Source organism: Coregonus lavaretus, assembly GCF_964263955.1.
Source record: "Coregonus lavaretus genome assembly, chromosome: 12".
In the NCBI taxonomy this organism is placed as follows: domain Eukaryota; kingdom Metazoa; phylum Chordata; class Actinopteri; order Salmoniformes; family Salmonidae; genus Coregonus; species Coregonus lavaretus.
The window spans coordinates 11,567,888-11,587,191 of NC_139999.1; the positions used below are offsets into that span (position 1 = coordinate 11,567,888).

At 43.7% G+C, this 19,304-nt stretch overlaps 1 protein-coding gene across 1 annotated transcript; it reads right to left on the minus strand.

Moving 5' to 3' along the window:
* Positions 1-2,962: 2,962 nt before the first annotated feature.
* Positions 2,963-19,032, minus strand: LOC311138233 (monocarboxylate transporter 1-like). Its single transcript, XM_084172907.1, has 5 exons — positions 18,787-19,032; positions 12,027-12,300; positions 5,028-5,171; positions 4,008-4,793; positions 2,963-3,858 (listed from the first exon to the last, which is right to left on the minus strand). The coding sequence occupies exons 2-5, from the start codon at positions 12,241-12,243 to the stop codon at positions 3,626-3,628; spliced, it is 1,380 nt and encodes a 459-aa protein (XP_084029033.1). The 5' UTR covers positions 12,244-12,300; positions 18,787-19,032; the 3' UTR covers positions 2,963-3,625.
* Between the last annotated feature and the right edge of the window lie 272 nt (positions 19,033-19,304).

Consider the following 19,304-nt stretch of genomic DNA (forward strand, 5'->3'; position numbering starts at 1 on the left):
TAGGGGAGGGAATGACCGGCAGGGATGTAGCTCAATTGGTAGAGCATGGCGTTTGCAATGCCAGGGTTGTGGGTTCGATTCCCATGGGGGGCCAGTATAAAAAAAAAAGATGTATGTACTCACTAACTGTAAATCGCTCTGGATAAGAGCGTCTGCTAAATGACTAAAATGTAAAAATGTAAATGTATCAAATGGATAGCCTACATTTGTGAAATAAAGTTACATTATACCAGTCATATATTTATATGTTCTTAATATATGGCTCAGCATTATGCTAATCGATGGAAACATTGTAATCTAGGTTAGCCAATTAATTCAAACAGTCCAATAGCTGTGGGGATGTTTTATTTTATACTTAGGCCACAGTAAATAACTCTTAATTTGTTAGTCACTGCATTTTCTTCATTTTGAACGTCTTTAAATACATCATAATACAGTAGCTCTCCTTGCTATATGAACACAATATCCCATTTCTGTTTTATTTTTTTGTGGAAAGAAAAAAATACATTCATAGAAGTGTCACAAAACCATTCACATCATGGTCATCATCCATATATGAAACACATAATTAAAAGTGTCTTTCTGTGCATATTTGCTGACGTCAAAGTGCTATTTTTTGTGTGCATTTTAGCTAACCCTTTCCCTAATCTTAACCTAATTCTCCTAACCTGCTGCGTAAGTTCTCCTAAACCTGATACGAAAAGTCAATTCTGACAAAAAGCTGGATCCCTTCATGACCCTCCAAGTGCCATTGAACATATGAAAATGATGATGATGACCAAAGATAGTTTGTTCCCTCATGGATCACATGACAACAATAATGCCTATCACTTTTCATTGGACCAAATCCTTGATTTCTGCATTCACAATTACAACTTTAGTCTCATCAAGTAGCCTACATCAGTGCAACCTCAAGGTGGTTATGTCTGGAATATTTTTTTACTTACTTGTAAAATAAGTAAACTCAATCAGTGACAGTGATATACTGTGTCATTTTGCAATATAACGTGAAAACTATTTCCTCCAGGATGAGGATAAACCTTCAGGAGCTCAAGAGTCATTAATGTAAGAGTAAATACTACCACCTAGTGGAGATAAATTGCTAATGGGTTAAGGCAGGAAATGTAGGAACAGGAAGTTCCAAGCATCCGCAGGAACGCCCCCCCCCCCCCCCCCCCCCCCCTCGAGCATCTCATTGGTTCCTGCATCGAACGAAGGACACTGTCTACCGGTGTCGCCACCGCCAGCTGTGTTCCGGAGTCCTAGCTAGTAAGCTAAGAAATTAGCACACAGTGTCCTTCGCTCCCGCTTGCCGAACATCTGCCCTTGCTGTCGTTAACTGCAGGAAAACAGTGCCCGACAGGTGAGGGCAAAGGACACTGTCTACTGGTGTCCTAGCTATTGCTAGCTGCTGTGTACTGGAATCCTAGCTAGCTAACTAGCTAGCACCCAGTGTCCTAAACGCCTGCCGAAAACCTGCCCTCGCTGTCGTTAACAGAACTTCAGGAAAACAGTGCCCGGTAGGCGGGGGCAAAGTACACTGTCCACCGGTATGCAAGCTAGCTACCTATCCCGCCTACATAGTTCTAGCTTGCTAACTAGTTAGCTATTACCCAGTTTCATAAACGCCTGCCGAACAACTGCCGTCGACCTCGTTAACAGAACAGCGGGAAACAAATGCCCAACAGGCGGGGGGCGAAGGACACTGTCTAACATTGCTAGCTAGCTAGCTAGTTGCCGTTTTCGCCCCTGCCTCTTCTGCATGCATTACCGCCACCTACTGTACTGGAGCGCCCCGCCTCCTGCCTGCAGACCGGAGTCCTAGCTTAAAAATAGACATTTTGAATTATAAAGAGGGGTTCCTGCAGATGCAGGAATGCCCACATGCAGGATCGCCCCGAATTGCACCCTTCTCAGTTCAACAGTGTTGTACTGTCTTTGGGTGTTGTCACAGATACCGCGTTCAAAACAGCTGGGAAGTTGGAAATCTCCGACTTCAGTGCATTCAAGACAACTGGGAACTGGGAAAAAAAAGAGCTCTGACTGGGAAAAATTGTTTTGAATGTTCGTCCAACTCGGAATTCCAAGTTAGAAACATCTTATTAGAGCTCAAACTTTAACTTTTTTTTTGGGGGGGGGGGGGGGGGGGGGGAGTTCCCAGTTGTCTTGAAAGCACCAAGAGTTTCTAAACCCAGAGGCGCAACATCGGGAGACTTCTGGGAACGCTTGCGAAACAGACCAAGATGACCAGGCCAGGAATGAGAAGTCAGTGGTAGAAGTGAAAGATCCTGTTAATTTTCTCGAAATCTAAAGGCACAACCTAGATTCAAGCCAATGTCTAAGGTAGTTGAACATGTTATTATTCCAACCTCGTGAACGTGACAAACTGACACGTACATCTTTTTTTGTAAAAAACTACTTTATATCGATTTAGTGGCATTGATTTTACAGCCTGCACATGCGCAGTTCGGCGCGAGACGACCGTTAGACCCGATTATGTGTTTCTACGCATGAGTTTAGTTAGCTAATGGCAACATTTTGACATCTAAACCCTGCCTATTTCTGCAATTTCTCTTTTTAAAATCTGATTTTAAACTTAACCTTAACCCAAACCTTAACCAAACTGCTAACTTTATGCCTAAACTTAAATTAATACCAAAAAAAAACATTTTTGTTTTCATGAATTTTAACGATATAGCCATGGCCACAACTTTCACCGGGGAAGAGGGGACATGCCCCCCCCCCCCCCCCCCCACATTCTGAAATTGTATTTTTGTCTCCCCCAGTTTTATCATTGGAATGTGATACAAAACGATGTGCTTTAGGACCATGCGTACGCCTCCGAGCGGTCGAGTGGCTGTTTGGAGTGTTTATCCGACTGGATTAAAAAATATATATATATACTTATTCCCCCCCCCCCCAGTTCTAAAACCAAATTTCTATTGGAGAAGCAGTTTCTGCATATATTCATACTGTATTATCTTTAGTGTTGTTATCGGTCTGGCTAGCTTTTAGCTGTGCAGTCAACATGGGAATATAATTGTTGTGAAGATGTATTGAAGAACATTGTGAATATCAGGAGACTACACGTTATTCATTTAACAACGCTTTCAGAAAGAAAAGAAACCTACCATTCATCATGACAGTGTGAACAAAATGTTACAGTGATTCATTAAACCTTCTAAAAGTACTAGTATATCCATTAAGTGCTTTCACAGAATAAAACTGTACATTGCAGTTATTTGAAGTGGATTTCTGAAATTCCAAATACAGTATGAACATAGAAATTACCTGCATATAATAATATTCTAAAATATATCACAACACTTATGCAGAAAATGTACTATCTGGACTCCAGATTCGTAAAATAGAGTATGTTTTCGCAGGGCGGCTGCACATTTCAGTAAAAAGTTGCATGTTTCTATCATACATAAGTGTATCTTGCTCCAGTCATATTATGCTAATAATACATTATTCAATGACAGAAGTGGAAATGGTGAACAAATATGTTTACATGAACAATGCTGTCTGCCAAGGACTTGAACCAAATTAATTTGTTGTCTACATTATCTCATTGACTGTATTGAGATACCATGTGAATGTGTGTATTTGATGTCAAGAAAAGTTAAACTGTGTCTTCTGAAGTTTTTGTCTCGTCAATTGCTCTCACTCTGTCCTTGTTGGACTCTTCTTCTTTTCCCTCCAGTTTAGCCTTCCTTTCCTCTTCCTTTTTCTCTTTGTCCAACAACCGGTAGTTGAGACCCATTCCCACAAACAGGAACACACTGGCAATGATAAGGATCACCCCACAGCTCTGGTAGGTGTATTGGTAGTCATTGTAGATGTCTTTGAATTTCCCTGTGACAAAACAAAGATTAATTCTAACTTGTATCATAAGTTAACAGTCTTTACTTTTCATAAAAATAAACCAGTTAGATGATTGAACATCTTTATATAGAAACAAGGAGCATAAGTAAACTACAAATACATGTGAAGTGTGCACTCACCTAACACAGGGGGACCTAACAAGACCGGCCCACACTCCACGATGGTGACCAGTCCCACTGCACTGGAGAATCGCTGGGTTCCCACCAGGTCCATGAGCGTCTCAAACAGCACCGCACTCAGCCAGCCAAAGGCAAAGCCAAAGAAGATGGCGTAGATAACGAAGCCTGTGTAGTCCACGGAGATAGGCGCCAGGACGTGGCACACACCGTTCAACAGCACAGAGCAGGCAAAGAAGTACTGCACCCTGGGTCGTATCCACTTTGTATTGGCCACAATGCCCATAGAGGGCCGGGCCACCATGTCCACAAAGGCCAGGACAGACAGCAGGAAGGCTGCCTTCTCTTTGGGGATGTCCCTGCTCTTGGCAAAGTTACTAAGGAACACTAGTGGGGAGAAGAGACCAAAGAACATAATTACGTTACCCATGAGGTAGAGCACGAAGCCCCGGTGTTTGAACAGTGAGAGGTCGATAAAACTGTTGCACTTCTGCCCACACGTCGTACTCTCTTTGGCAGCGTCTTCACTTTTTACGGCAGGCTGTGGTTTTGGTCCGATGGGTCTCATGAGAGAACCAGCGACGCAGCAGTTGAACAGCAGGCCTCCCAGGATCAGGAAGCTGCCCCTCCAGCCAAACTGGTCAAAGAACCAGCTGTTGAGAGGGGCCAAGGTGGATAGGAAAACTGGGCTGCCCGCCATGGCGATTCCATTGGCGATGGGCCGCTTATGGTAGAAGTACTTCCCAATCATAGTAAGGGCTGGGTTCAGATTGAATGCCAGTCCCAAACCTGTTGAAATATATTAAAGACATTAATTCAGTCCAACATCAGACTGCCTAGTTATTCCTTATACATAACACATGAAACCAGACCGAAAAGAAATTCAGGATACTAAAAAGTGATGATAGAGTTCCTAAAGAGGTCCCCAGAGGGCGATACATTTCCTCAACAGCAGCAACTATTGAACAGTGAACTAATGAACATATAGGATCTCAGATAGCACTAACCATGAAAGAGGCCTACCTCCGACCACTCCCACACAGAAGTAAAGTCCTTCCACTGAGTTGCAGAAGGAGGCAGCAATCAGTCCACAGCCAGACAGGAATCCTCCACACATCATGACGGGACGACTTCCATACTTATTAACCAGGATACTGCTGATAGGACCTGAGAGGTGACAAATACAAAGCAAACAGTCAAGATGGCTCATACGGTGGGAAAATGCACCTTAGGCAAATATGCCCAAGCATAACTGACTATACCATAATGACTATCGAAATCTCATTAGTCAAACTTTAGAGGATTGCAAATTCACATCTTGAATTAATTTCCTTGATTAACATGATTGAAAATCTTTAATAGGTGAAAAAGCGAAGTTGACTACCATAAGAAAAGCCTACCATTTTTGAGAAATGTTATATTTTACCACTAGAGGGCCCTAAAGCCCCAGCTCTGAGAAACACTGGTGCAGCCGGAGCTTTACATTTATTTACATTTCAGTCATTTAGCAGACGCTCTTATCCAGAGCGACTTACAGTTAGTGAGTGCATACATTTTCATACTGGCCCCCTGTGGGAAACGAACCCACAACCCTGGCGTTGCAAGCGCCATGCTCTACCAACTGAGCTACAGGGGAGCTTCCACACAACTTCTGCAATGATTTGTCTCACTGCTGCACTGCAGCAATTTCTCTGGTCTAGCCACAGTTGGCAATGCAATCTCACAGAAAACAAGAAGACAATCGCGATGAAACAAGATATTGTGAGGTGTGGCTACAGTTTGTGTATTCCTAACGTTATGTGCAGAGAATGACAAAAGAAGAGGGCTCTGTCGCTAAAGAGCATTTCTAACTAGGCTACTGTAAAACCCTGCTTCATTCTCCTCTGCAGGATTTTATGTGTGTGTGTGCTAGGGAGGTTGAGTATAGAAAAAATACATTTAAAGTACTCTACTGTCTCCTAGCAAAATACTTAGCAGAGCTTAAGAACAGTAGAGCAGGTTACACTTAGTCAGACTCATTTCCTATGGGTAATCTACCACAGTTCCCATGTAATAGTAAATAATATCCCTTGATTTTGAAAGATGAGAGCATCACATTAAGAGGAACACTACCTTTGTCCCACTCCGCCTCCTACTGATGTCAAAATAGACAGTTTGTCTACTGATATAACTTGATCAACATAGCCTACTCTTAGTTTTTCTAATCAATGATGGCCGACAGCCTGCTACTACATACCCTATCATCTTCCCTACTGGAAGATTTGGAGGCTACATTCACAATAGCTCCACTTTGTTATAGTCTTAGACTGCAACATATTCCTTCCATTTAGGTTGGGCTAAATCTCAGAGGGTTCGGCAACACAAATTCAAGGTAAATATGGGCCATAAAATGAGCCTAACAACAGCTAGCTCACTACAATTTGTTAACATATATGCCTAGATGGCATGCAGAGTTCTGCTGGCTGCATGCCCACCCTCTGTCTGGCTTATACCAACAAGGCCTAAATGGGAGCGAATATCGAAGATCCATGTGGAAGACGCTTCAGCCTCCCTGCCAAATCCCGGCACCACGGAAGGAACCTAAATGGAATGTGACAGTTTTTGTTTAGAGGTTGTCCAGACTAATTTGCCAGCTCGGAACACGACAAAGGCTTTTTAGATTCTAATACAGGCGAGGCTAAACACCAACAAAGAGCCTGTCCCCTCCCTCTCTGAAGATGAGCTGGTGAGGGAGAGTAATGTCTGAGGAGATAGCCTGTGACCAATCCTGACAATGTAAGACATTGAGAAGGATAGGTTAGAAATGAAAGAGAGGTCAAGACAAGAGGATTAAGTCCCATTATTTAGTCAATGTATACATTTTCCATAACATGATTTTTTCATAGCGTTCATGGATGACATACAAACACTAAATTATGGCAACTTACAGTTGAATAAGCCAAGCAACACAACCCATTTTCTGTAGCACCAGTAGGCCTACATGCAAAATGGAGTACGGATTGCCACTGTACTGCTGCTTGCTCTTTGGGGGTCTAGGCCAGGTTCCTGTTGTTTACTTTGCGACAGCTGTTGATGTAAAAAAGGGCTTTCTAAAGCCATTTGATTCAATTACTCATTGATTACTTGAGCTACAATCTAGAAGAACACAGTGTATGCTGTGCACTGTTGGCTGTAACCCCTGTTTTAAGGCCTGCCAGGATTGGGTCATAGACATCATTAGGGTCTGAGTCTGACAGGGCCTGTGTGTTCTGGTTCTGTAGAAAGGTCAGAGGTCAGCCCCTACACAGTCTTGTGCTCCTGATCATGCGCAGCCAGCCAGGCAGTCATGTGTCTAGGGCCCAACTAACAGGCAACACACTTAGAGTGGGAGAACTGAGAACTACTGGGAACAGTCTGAGACAATGTTACTGCATGAACCAATGACCTGGCTTTCGCCCATGCAGGTCCTGAATGTGCGCCTGAGCTAAGTGCTACCTTTTGAGGGAATGGACTGCTGAACAATAAATAGCATTGATTCACCGGTCTGGTGGGGGGCAGCCGTGGCAGCTATGTACTCCAGTATGAAAATGTATGCACTCACTAACTGTAAGTCGCTCTGGATAAGAGCGTCTGCTAAATGTAAATACATATGGTCCACACCATACATTTACATTTTAGTCATTTAGCAGACGCTCTTATCCAGAGCAACTTACAGTTAGTGAGTGCATTCATAATTTTTTTATTTTTTCATACTGGCCCCCTGTGGGAATCGAACCCACAACCCTGGCGTTGCAAACGCCATGCTCTACCAACTGAGCTACATCCCTGCTGGCCATTCCCTCCCCTACCCTAGGCCAATTGTGCACCGCCCCATGGGTCTCCCGGTCGCGGCCGGCTACGACAGAGCCTGGATTCAAACCAGGATAACTAGTGGCACAGCTAGCACTGCGATGCAGTGCCTTAGACCACTGCGCCACTCGTACGTCCACATGGTGCTGGTCCCCTCTATACTGAAATAGGCATATGGTTCAGAACTCGTTAAAGAGTTATTCATAAAGTGCTGCTATTGCTGAAGCTTGACCTTCTGTACTGTATACAGTACATGGTACGACACATGAAACGTATCAGCACTAATCCTCTCAGGAGTTCAGTGTTTTGGTAATTACTCGTTCAGTAGTTTTTCTTACACATTGTACAGTGGGGAAAAAAAGTATTTAGTCAGCCACCAATTGTGCAAGTTCTCCCACTTAAAAAGATGAGAGAGGCCTGTAATTTTCATCATAGGTACACGTCAACTATGACAGACAAAATGAGGAAAAAAAATCCAGAAAATCACATTGTAGGATTTTTAATGAATTAATTTGCAAATTATGGTGGAAAATAAGTATTTGGTCAATAACAAAAGTTTCTCAATACTTTGTTATAAACCCTTTGTTGGCAATGACACAGGTCAAACGTTTTCTATAAGTCTTCACAAGGTTTTCACACACTGTTGCTGGTATTTTGGCCCATTCCTCCATGCAGATCTCCTCTAGAGCAGTGATGTTTTGGGGCTGTCGCTGGGCAACACAGACTTTCAACTCCCTCCAAAGATTTTCTATGGGGTTGAGATCTGGAGACTGGCTAGGCCACTCCAGGACCTTGAAATGCTTCTTACGAAGCCACTCCTTCGTTGCCCGGGCGGTGTGTTTGGGATCATTGTCATGCTGAAAGACCCAGCCACGTTTCATCTTCAATGCCCTTGCTGATGGAAGGAGGTTTTCACTCAAAATCTCACGATACATGGCCCCATTCATTCTTTCCTTTACACGGATCAGTCATCCTGGTCCCTTTGCAGAAAAACAGCCCCAAAGCATGATGTTTCCACCCCCATGCTTCACAGTAGGTATGGTGTTCTTTGGATGCAACTCAGCATTCTTTGTCCTCCAAACACGACGAGTTGAGTTTTTACCAAAAAGTTCTATTTTGGTTTCATCTGACCATATGACATTCTCCCAATCCTCTTCTGGATCATCCAAATGCACTCTAGCAAACTTCAGACGGGCCTGGACATGTACTGGCTTAAGCAGGGGGACACGTCTGGCACTGCAGCATTTGAGTCCCTGGCGGCGTAGTGTGTTACTGATGGTAGGCTTTGTTACTTTGGTCCCAGCTCTCTGCAGGTCATTCACTAGGTCCCCCCGTGTGGTTCTGGGATTTTTGCTCACCGTTCTTGTGATCATTTTGACCACATGGGGTGAGATCTTGCGTGGAGCCCCAGATCGAGGGAGATTATCAGTGGTCTTGTATGTCTTCCATTTCCTAATAATTGCTCCCACAGTTGATTTCTTCAAACCAAGCTGCTTACCTATTGCAGATTCAGTCTTCCCAGCCTGGTGGAGGTCTACAATTTTGTTTCTGGTGTCCTTTGACAGCTCTTTGGTCTTGGCCATAGTGGAGTTTGGAGTGTGACTGTTTGAGGTTGTGGACAGGTGTCTTTTATACTGATAACAAGTTTAAACAGGTGCCATTAATACAGGTAACGAGTGGAGGACAGAGGAGCCTCTTAAAGAAGAAGTTACAGGTCTGTGAGAGCCAGAAATCTTGCTTGTTTGTAGGTGACCAAATACTTATTTTCCACCATAATTTGCAAATAAATTCATAAAAAATCCCATAATGTGATTTTCTGGAAAAAATTTTCTCAATTTGTCTGTCATAGTTGACGTGTACCTATGATGAAAATTACAGGCCTCTCTCATCTTTTTAAGTGGGAGAACTTGCACAATTGGTGGCTGACTAAATACTTTTTTTCCCCACTGTAAATAGGCACCACTACTAAGCCAGCTAAAAATGCTGCTGTAGAAGTGTGCAGCTAATAACAATGTTTACAGGACAACATCAATATGGAAAAAAAAGACGACATTTTCTAAAACAGCATCATACCCCGGGGATTTGTTCATTCAGTTTATCTCCCCTCCTAGAGAGAAAATGAGTCCATTCACTATCCGGCCTCAGACCTCTTCTTGTGGGACAAGGAGTCTGAGAAGAAGAGTCCCTCTGATTACTGTTCTGTCTGTTCGTGTTAAATGTCATGCAGATGAAAAGACGCTCCACTGGGAAGACCTGTCTGACCTGTCTGACACATAGCATTTGATTCAACCCAGTCCCCGTCGGTACAGGAAGCCAGACCAGCTGACACAGTCTGCCTCACCTGCCACTCTCACGTAAGCCATTTCATCTCCTCAGCCTCAGAAGACACCTGGGACAACATTCATCTGATCAGAGCATTAACAAGCACACTGGGAAGAGAGGAACCCCATCCACGGACTGTAGAGACAGATACTGTTGCACTGTAAAGAACAATGCTTCAATGGAAGAGTAAAAGCTTTCTAGAGGCCCCATTTGTTTAATTTCAATGACAGTGGTTTGATTCAGGCATCAGCGTCTCCTTTGGGACAATACACTTAATCTTGATCTGGTGCCCGGTGACCTTACTCAACATAGCCAATGGGTGGGAAACTATTGGAGCTGTTTGTGACTGAAGAATAGGAAGTGCATAAACAGTCCACTGAGCAAAATAAAGAGTGTATGCATTCTCACTGAAAGGTACATTGAGAATACGGATCCCTAACAGAGGCATCCAGATCCATGCATGTTAAAAGGTGCATTTACAGTATCTGTTTAAAAAAGGATGATGGTATACATTGTCTTATTTGTCGTCTTAGCTATCATTACGTTTAATTTTTGCATCAAATAAAACATCTAAAAGAAAGCCAAGTTGACGTTTTTCCGAAGTCTCACAGATCAGCTTAAATCAGCAACTGTAGGAGGATATGGTGGGACAAGTTTTGGGACACACGCTTAATGATTTAGCTATAAGGTTTAAGTGGTACTTAAAAAGTATCATGACCGTTCACTTCATGGGATTACCAAGCTATGGTCTGGGTTCAAGTAGTATTTGTTTTCTATTAATACTTTAGCTTGTCTGGTCTCAATGGAACCAATGGAATGGTCCCTTGATCCAAACCTATAAGTGCAATCAAATGCTCAAAGTATTTGAAAGAAAACAAATATATACTTTTTTTACCCAATTGGTAGTTACAGTCTTGTCCCATCGCTGCAACTTCCGTACGGACTCAGGAGAGGCGAAGGTCAAGAGCCATGCGTCCTCCGAAACACGACTTCTTGACACATCGCTCGCTTAACCCGGAAGCCAGCCGCACCATTGTGTCGGAGGAAACACCATCCAGCTGGTGACCAAAGTCAGCTTGCAGGCACCCAGCCCACCACAAGGAGTCACTAGAACGCGATGGGACAAGGAAATCCCATCCAGCCAAACCCTCCCCTAACCTGGATGACGCTGGGCCAATTGTGTGCCGCCTCATGGGTCTCCCGTTCACAGCCGGCTGTGACACAGCCTGGGATCGAACCCAGGGCTGTAGGGACACCTCAGTCACTGTGATGCAGTGCCTTAGACCGCTGCGCCACTCGGGAGGCCAACAAATACTTTTTAAACCAATGTCTGTTACACAATGCTCCCCTACTCACTCTGCATCGTACAGCTAATTTCTGGTACACTATCTCATCACTCTGACTCCCTACCGGAAACTTCACACAAAATTGTGAAATCACTTGTTAACCCGTTTCCAATACATTTGTAATGCATTTGTGGTCCTCTGTAGCTCAGCTGGTAGAGCACGGCGCTTGTAACGCCAAGGTAGTGGGTTAGATCCCCGGGACCACCCATACACAAAAAAAAAAAATTATGCACGCATGACTGTAAGTCGCTTTGGATAAAAGCGTCTGCTAAATGGCATATTATTATGAACCACAAAAATGCACTCCATACAAGCTTTGTTGTTTGTGAAAGCAAAGACAGTTGGAGTACATTTGTAACGTGTTACAATTTAATTGGTGTTACAATAAAATATGTTATTATTATGTACATTTCCGGTAGTGGTGCACTATTCTAGCCTCGGAAGCCGCCATCTTACATGAATGTTCGCTGCACGGACATCAGTCTGGTAAATTACCAGGCTAGCCCTAATCTATCCTCCAGCTCACCTCCGGCGTACATCACCGCCAGCATGATGGAGGAGATCCATGACACCTGGCTGCTGGTGCAGTCGAAAATGACCTCGATCTCCTTGAAGAAGACGGTGATGGACTTGGGGAAGGCGTAGGAGAAGCCAATAGAGATGAAGGCTCCCACCACCACCGCCCAGCCCCAGCCCCCCTCTGGAGGGGTGTACCCCTGGGGTCCTCCCATGGCAGGCGGCATGGCTGCTGTTCTGCTCACCAAGCTCCTGCGCACAGGAACCTACACAGCAATGGGCACCTGTTGGAGAAAGATTAATCAAGTTTTCAAAGCTAGAATTCATTTAACCGAGAATCTTCTGAGAATGGTATTGTTCATCCTGCACTATGCAAATGTATGTTTTTAGGGGGGGTAATCGGACTATGTTAACAATGTTTCACAATGTGGGTTGTCAAGGAAGACTGTTTCTGTTTCCTCACTGTGAAGGTCAGATACAGTGCTATGCATGTTGCCTCTGTTCAACATTTGAGAAGCAAAATGGGTCTTATCTATTCAGATTCATTTAATTTATTTTGAAAAATTGTTAAGTGTGCATGACTGGGACCAATGGTGTATGGTTAATGTCAGCAGGATTTCACATGCTGCTTTCAAATGATAAGCATGTGTTTATTTACAGGGTGGATGCTTTACCTCCACGCATATCTACCTCTGGTAGGTATCACAGGTGTGTCATGGTAATGTGCTCCTGAAAGTTAATGTTATAGCAACAAGAACTAAATATCAAACAGAGAGAGGGGAAATGCATACATGAACATGTCCTGTTAACATCAATGGCTTGATCATATAAGAAATGTTGACTTAAATAGTTTCTCCTTTAGGACATTTGCATGATTATTTCTTACCAGTGTATGAAACGCAGAATCCATAACTTCATCCTTAGTATTTCACAAGTAAAATAATCAATTTGATTTGCCAAGAAGATTCATCCTAAAAAGCCCAATAATCTCTGTGTGGGTGCCATTTCTGGAGCTTCTTTTTACTGTAAATACAGCCGCCCATTATACTCCCCCCTCACTTCTGAGCTTATGAATACAGGCCCATCTGCAGAGTCAAATGGCTTACTATATTGTTTACACCGAGGAGCCCAACCACAGTGCACATTTATCAAACCATGAATACAGGTTGAATTCAGCTTCCTAGGAAGCTCGGGGCTATGCTCTCATAAAGAGGGTAATGATTTAGAGCTTCTGCATGTTCTGCGGAGAGGACTCTTGATCTAAGGGAAGTAATTGCCCTCTGTGGTGGGGAAAACAGCATAGGATTAGCAGTTTGAGAAGTAATGATGCTAAGCTAGGACTTGAGCTTGGGTGATGTGATTGCATTGATTAAATACAGAAGATCTGGAGGAAAGTGGGGCATCTTTTTCAAAAGCTCATTATTTCCTCCTAATACAGTCCTTCAGACAGAGCTTTGATGCAAAGGTAATACAATGAGTCAATGACCTACAGCAGGCTTCTTTCTGTATGACAGTTTCTGTGTTTCTCATTTGAATACAAAACATTTTCTGTTGCAGGAGTGGGTCGCAGTTCCGGAGCGACCCCCTAGGTGTCATCCTCCGACAACCTTAGGCACCTCCTCACTCACAGTCAGGACTGATCATCTTCCTATTGGTGTCACCTGTGTCTATCTGATTCACCTGTGTATTTATGCCCTCACTTCCCTGTGTTCCCTTGCTCAGTTTTCTCTGCTAGTTTCACTATGCCAAGCAATACTAATCAGTGTCTGATGGCGGGACGCATGGACAAGGTACGTGAGAAGTGTTCTCACTGTTTATTTATTATTTCAGTCACAGTTTGTATTTCGTATGTTTGGCTGTCAGCCTGTTTTTTGGAGTCTTATTTGCTCCACCTTTCTTTTTCGTGTAAAGTCAGTTGTTTTGTATCCTGGCTTTGGGACCATCAGTAAAGTTCTTTGTTTCACCATCTCTGCCTACTGTCTAACCTGCATCGCACCTGGGTCACACCTCACACCAACCCTTACAATTTTCAGGATGCCCCTACACTACCAGTCAAAAGTTTGGACACACTTACTCATTCAAGGGTTTTTCTTTATTTTAATTTTTTTTTTACACTGTAGAATAATAGTGAAGACATCAAAACTATGAAATAACACATATGGAATCATGTAGTAAACAAAAAAGTGTTAAACAAATCAAAATATATTTTATATTTGAGATTCTTCAAATAGCCACCCTTTGCCTTGATGACAGCTTTGCACACTATTGGCATTCTCTGAACCAGCTTCACCTGGAATGCTTTTCCAACAATATTGAAGGAGTTCCCACATATGCTGAGCACTTGTTGGCTGCTTTTCCTTCACTCTGCGGTCCGACTCATCCCAAACCATCTCAATTGGGTTGAGGTCGGGGGATTGTGGAGGCCAGGTCATCTGATGCAGCACTCCATCACTCTCCTTCTTGGTAAAATAGCCCTTACACAGCCTGGAGGTGTGTTGGGTCGTTGTCCTGTTGAAAAACAAATGATAGTCCCAATAAGCCCAAACCACATGGGATGGCGTATCGCTGCAGAATGCTGTGGTAGCCATGCTGGTTAAGTGTGCCTTGAATTCTAAATAAATCAGTGTCACCAGTAAAGCACCCCCACACCATAACACCTCCTCCTCCATGCTTTACGGTAGGAAATACACATGCGGACATCATCTATTCACCCACACCGCGTCTCACAAACACACGGTGGTTGGAACCAAAAATCGCCAATTTGGACTCATTTCCACCGGTCTAATGTCCATTGCTCATGTTTCTTGGCCCAAGCAGGTCTCTTCTTCTTATTGGTGTCCTTTAGTAGTGGTTTCTTTTCAGGAATTCGACCATGAAGGCCTGATTCACCCTGAATGAATGAAATAATCTTATTAAATACTTTTTTCTTTACATAGTTGAATGTGCTGACAACAAAATCACACAAAAATTATCAATGGAAATCAAATTTATCAACCCATGGAGGTCTGGATTTGGAGTCACCCTCAAAATTAAAGTGGAAAACCACACTACAGGCTGATCCAACTTTGATGTAATGTCCTTAAAACAAGTCAAAATGAGGCTCAGTAGTGTGTGTGGCCTCCACGTGCCTGTGTGACCTCCCTACAACGCCTGGGCATGCTCCTGATGAGGTGGCGGCTGGTCTCCTGAGGGATCTCCTCCCAGACCTGGACTAAAGCATCCGCCAACTCCTGGACAGTCTGTGGTGCAACATGGCGTTGGTGGATGGAGCGAGACATGATGTCCCAGATGTGCTCAATTGGATTCAGGTCTGGGGAACGGGCGGGCCAGTCCATAGCATCAATGCCTTCCTCTTGCAGGAACTGCTGACACACTCCAGCCACATGTCTAGCATTGTCTTGCATTAGGAGGAACCCAGGGCCAACCGCACCAGCATATGGTCTCACAAGGGGTCTGAGGATCTCATCTCGGTACCTAATGGCAGTCAGGCTACCTCTGGCGAGCACATGGAGGGCTGTGCGGCCCCCCAAAGAAATGCCACCCCACACAATGACTGACCCACCGCCAAACCGGTCATGCTGGAGGATGTTGCAGGCAGCAGAACGTTCTCCACGGCGTCTCCAGACTCTGTCACGTCTGACACATGTGCTCAGTGTGAACCTGCTTTCATCTGTGAAGAGCACAGGGCGCCAGTGGCGAATTTGCCAATCTTGGTGTTCTCTGGCAAATTGGGCTGTAAGCACAACCCCCACCTGTGGACGTCGGGCCCTCATACCACCCTCATGGAGTCTGTTTGTGACCGTTTGAGCAGACACATGCACATTTGTGGCCTGCTGGAGGTCATTTTGCAGGGCTCTGGCAGTGCTCCTCCTGCTCCTCCTTGCACAAAGGTGGAGGTAGCAGTCCTGCTGCTGGGTTGTTGCCCTCCTACGGCCTCCTCCACGTCTCCTGATCTACTGGCCTGTCTCCTGGTAGCGCCTCCATGCTCTGGACACTACGCTGACAGACAGAGCAAACCTTCTTGCCACAGCTCGCATTGATGTCCCATCCTGGATGAGCTGCACTACCTGAGCCACTTGTGTGGGTTGTAGACTCCGTCTCATGCTACCACTAGAGTGAAAGCACCGCCAGCATTCAACAGTGACTAAAACATCAGCCAGGAAGCATAGGAACTGAGAAGTGGTCTGTGGTCACCACCTGCAAAACCAGTCCTTTATTGGGGGTGTCTTGCTAATTGCCTATAATTTCCACCTGTTGTCTATGCCATTTGCACAACAGCATGTGAAATTTATTGTCAATCAGTGTTGCTTCCTAAGTGGACAGTTTGATTTCACAGAAGTGTGATTGACTTGGAGTTACATTGTGTTGTTTAAGTGTTCCCTTTATTTTTTTGAGCAGTGTAGATTTTGATTTTTTTATCACTTTTTGGTTACTGCATGATTCCATTTGTGTTATTTCATAATTTTGATGTCTTCACTATTATTCTACAATGTAGAAAATAGTAAAAACAAAGAAAAACCCTTGAATGAGTGGGTGTGTCCAAACATTTGACTGGTACTGTATGTGCTATACTGCAGATCCATTCATGTTGGATACAACATGTTACACGTTGTTGCACAGTATATCAGTCTGGAATTGGTATCCCAAGATTCCCCTCGAATTTAACATAAATATAGGGAAGGCTGCCATTGGAGTCGCTTAAAGTAATTCACCGCACCAGGCAAAGATCAAAGACTAATTCGACCAAATGTGTATCCTGATGCTGGTTCACATTGTTCCCCTGTTAGTGGATGTACTCTGTAGACAGAGAAATTAAAAAGAAGAATGTGTTCCCTATCAACTTACATTTCAGCCATTATCTGATGAGGACTCCAGGGTGCATGCTCTTTTAACTGTGCAGTATGCAGTACAAACACAGCATGTTGCAAATAACTTTCTCACGGGGAACAGCTAGGATTAATGAGGGAGGGTCAGTCAACTTTCTATATTTTGAGCAGTTTCATAGAAGTGAGATGCAGATGAATGTGAAAAATAATTTAGCTTACTGCTGTGGAAATGGAACAGTTCAGTCTACTCCTGATACAGTAAATATAATGGCTTGGGACTGGAGTGACAGAGTGAACTAAACCAGATCATGCGGTTATAAGCATTAATAATATAACATATTATTGAATTGGGACTTGAAAACTGTATTGCACAGGTGTTTGCACATATCCGAAGTGCACTTATCAGGAGTGGACTGTCCTTTTAAATGGGTGTTGAGAATGCAATGTGCTGGGTGTCCTCTTACAGCTATTGACTTTACCTCCTAGTCTGGGAACAAAGGTCAGCTCAAAGATATGTCTCTGTCTGAAAATAGTATTGTTTACTTGTTCAACAGTCTCTCAATCAGCACATGTATGTGCCAGGGCACAGGGTACAAGCCAGGGTACAAGCATAGCATACATTCTGTGCATGGGCTCATGGAGGTCGTTGAGTCCCACACAGATAAGACATTGTAATTATATTCTGTTTTCATTTATGAATGGAGGAGAAAGTCAGGACATACACTAATGTGTATTAATGACTAATCAACACATCAAGGTTATAAATAATGAAATAAATAAGGGTGGCCATTTCATCTACTCAAGAAGACTGAAAACTTTGCAGACTCTTTGCAAAGTATGTGGCCAGTAATCTGTGAGTTAAAGACTCCACTTGAACCTGGTTTCTATGTTTATCAAATGCAGCCAGCCTGCATGGATGATGAAATATGAGTCAAGATGAACAATGGCCCCCTCTTTGGCTAAAGGGCTATAATAAGCAGCCAGTGGGCGGCCTGACCATGCCACTCGAGACAGAACATGCTGCTTCAAAAGCCCCAGTGGCACATGTGCTCGGCGCTATAGAACATTGGCTGTGTCACAACAAGGTCTATGTCTTAACTTCTTCAAGGTTAAATCCCTCGCAGACATCTTGCCACTTCAGATAGGCGAGTGAGAGTAGTGTTCAGAAGCCCCAGGACTTTGGCTGTTAAGCCAAATGGATATGTGACTAACAAAAATGAATGGGGATCACAGCACAGGACAAAAGCTGGGTTGTTGGACCAATGTTAGGTTATTTCAGTATTGCCCGCTAAAGCCTTACAATAGCAACAGTGGGATTTAGGTTGAAGGCTTGGTAGGAATGAATGTGATAGTTCAGGTCCTGTCCTGTTATTTTGTAGTAGGCTATCCCCATTGATTTCCATTTCAGCCATGCCTCAAGCATCCTGCTCAATACTATAATGATCCCAAAGTGAGCCGTCATGATCATGACCACTTCCTCAATGCTTTTCAGAACAATAAACAGAATACTAGGCATTTCAAGGCATGAAAAATCAACAGAATACTAGTTGTTGTTTTTCAGGGCATGAACAATCAACAGAATACTAGTTGTTGTTTTTCAGGGCATGAACAATAAACATAATAGTAGTTGTTTTTTCAAGGCATGAACAATCAACAGAATACTAGTTGTTTTTTCAAGGCATGAACAATCAACAGAATACTAGTTGTTGTTTTTCAGGGCATGAACAATAAACAGAATATGCACTCACATAACAACTTGACATGTGTGTCACATTAAACATATCAGTGAGATGCTTTCAAGAAAATCCCCATCTCCTTTGACACAACTCTTCTTTTTTTTTTTACATGCAAATGAGTACGCTTCTCCAAGAGCAAATTGACCTCTCAGAGCTAATGCAGAGTAAGCACATGTACATATGGGTGTGTGGGATGGTTGCATCTTACCTTGCCAGCTGCTCCTCCTAGATCCAGATGAGCTCTACAGGTTGAGATGGGGAGCGCTCCTCTCAATGAGGTACTTCAGAACAGGGCAGACTGCATACTACTGTATATCCGTAGTGTCTCTGTGTAAGAAGCAAATTACCTCTACAGAAGTCTAAGTCTAGAATGTCTGAGATTCTCCCATAGAACAGAACCTCTACCTTCACTACGACAGTCCCAAGCGTTTTCCCTATGCTGGAGAAATGAACACTTCAGAGTCTGAATAAGTGCTGGTCTGTGAAGTGGAAGAGATGGCCAGTTCAAACAGCTGGGTCGGCCAAGACACTAGAGTGCTAACTGGTGAGGTCAGTCCAGTCCGCCTCTTATTGGCTGTTTGAGGATTAGAGCCATGCCCCTAAAATGTTTGCCCCGTCTCCTTGTCATGAGTCTCCAGCTCACAAGTACTGCACTACTGGCTCTACGTGAAACTTCAAGCAGTAGGATACACACTAATGTCTGGGCCTAAGAGATAACGTTCTTAT

Excerpts from the sequence above, each read along its gene's own strand:
- LOC311138233 (XM_084172907.1), bottom strand. The coding sequence starts at position 12,243 with ATGCCGCCTGCCATGGGAGGACCCCAGGGGTACACCCCTCCAGAGGGG. Across the intron at positions 4,794-5,027 it reads CTGTGTGGGAGTGGTCGGAG|GTTTGGGACTGGCATTCAAT; the intron begins GTAGGCCTCTTT and ends ATATTTCAACAG. Across the intron at positions 3,859-4,007 it reads GTTAGGTCCCCCTGTGTTAG|GGAAATTCAAAGACATCTAC; the intron begins GTGAGTGCACAC and ends GTTTTGTCACAG.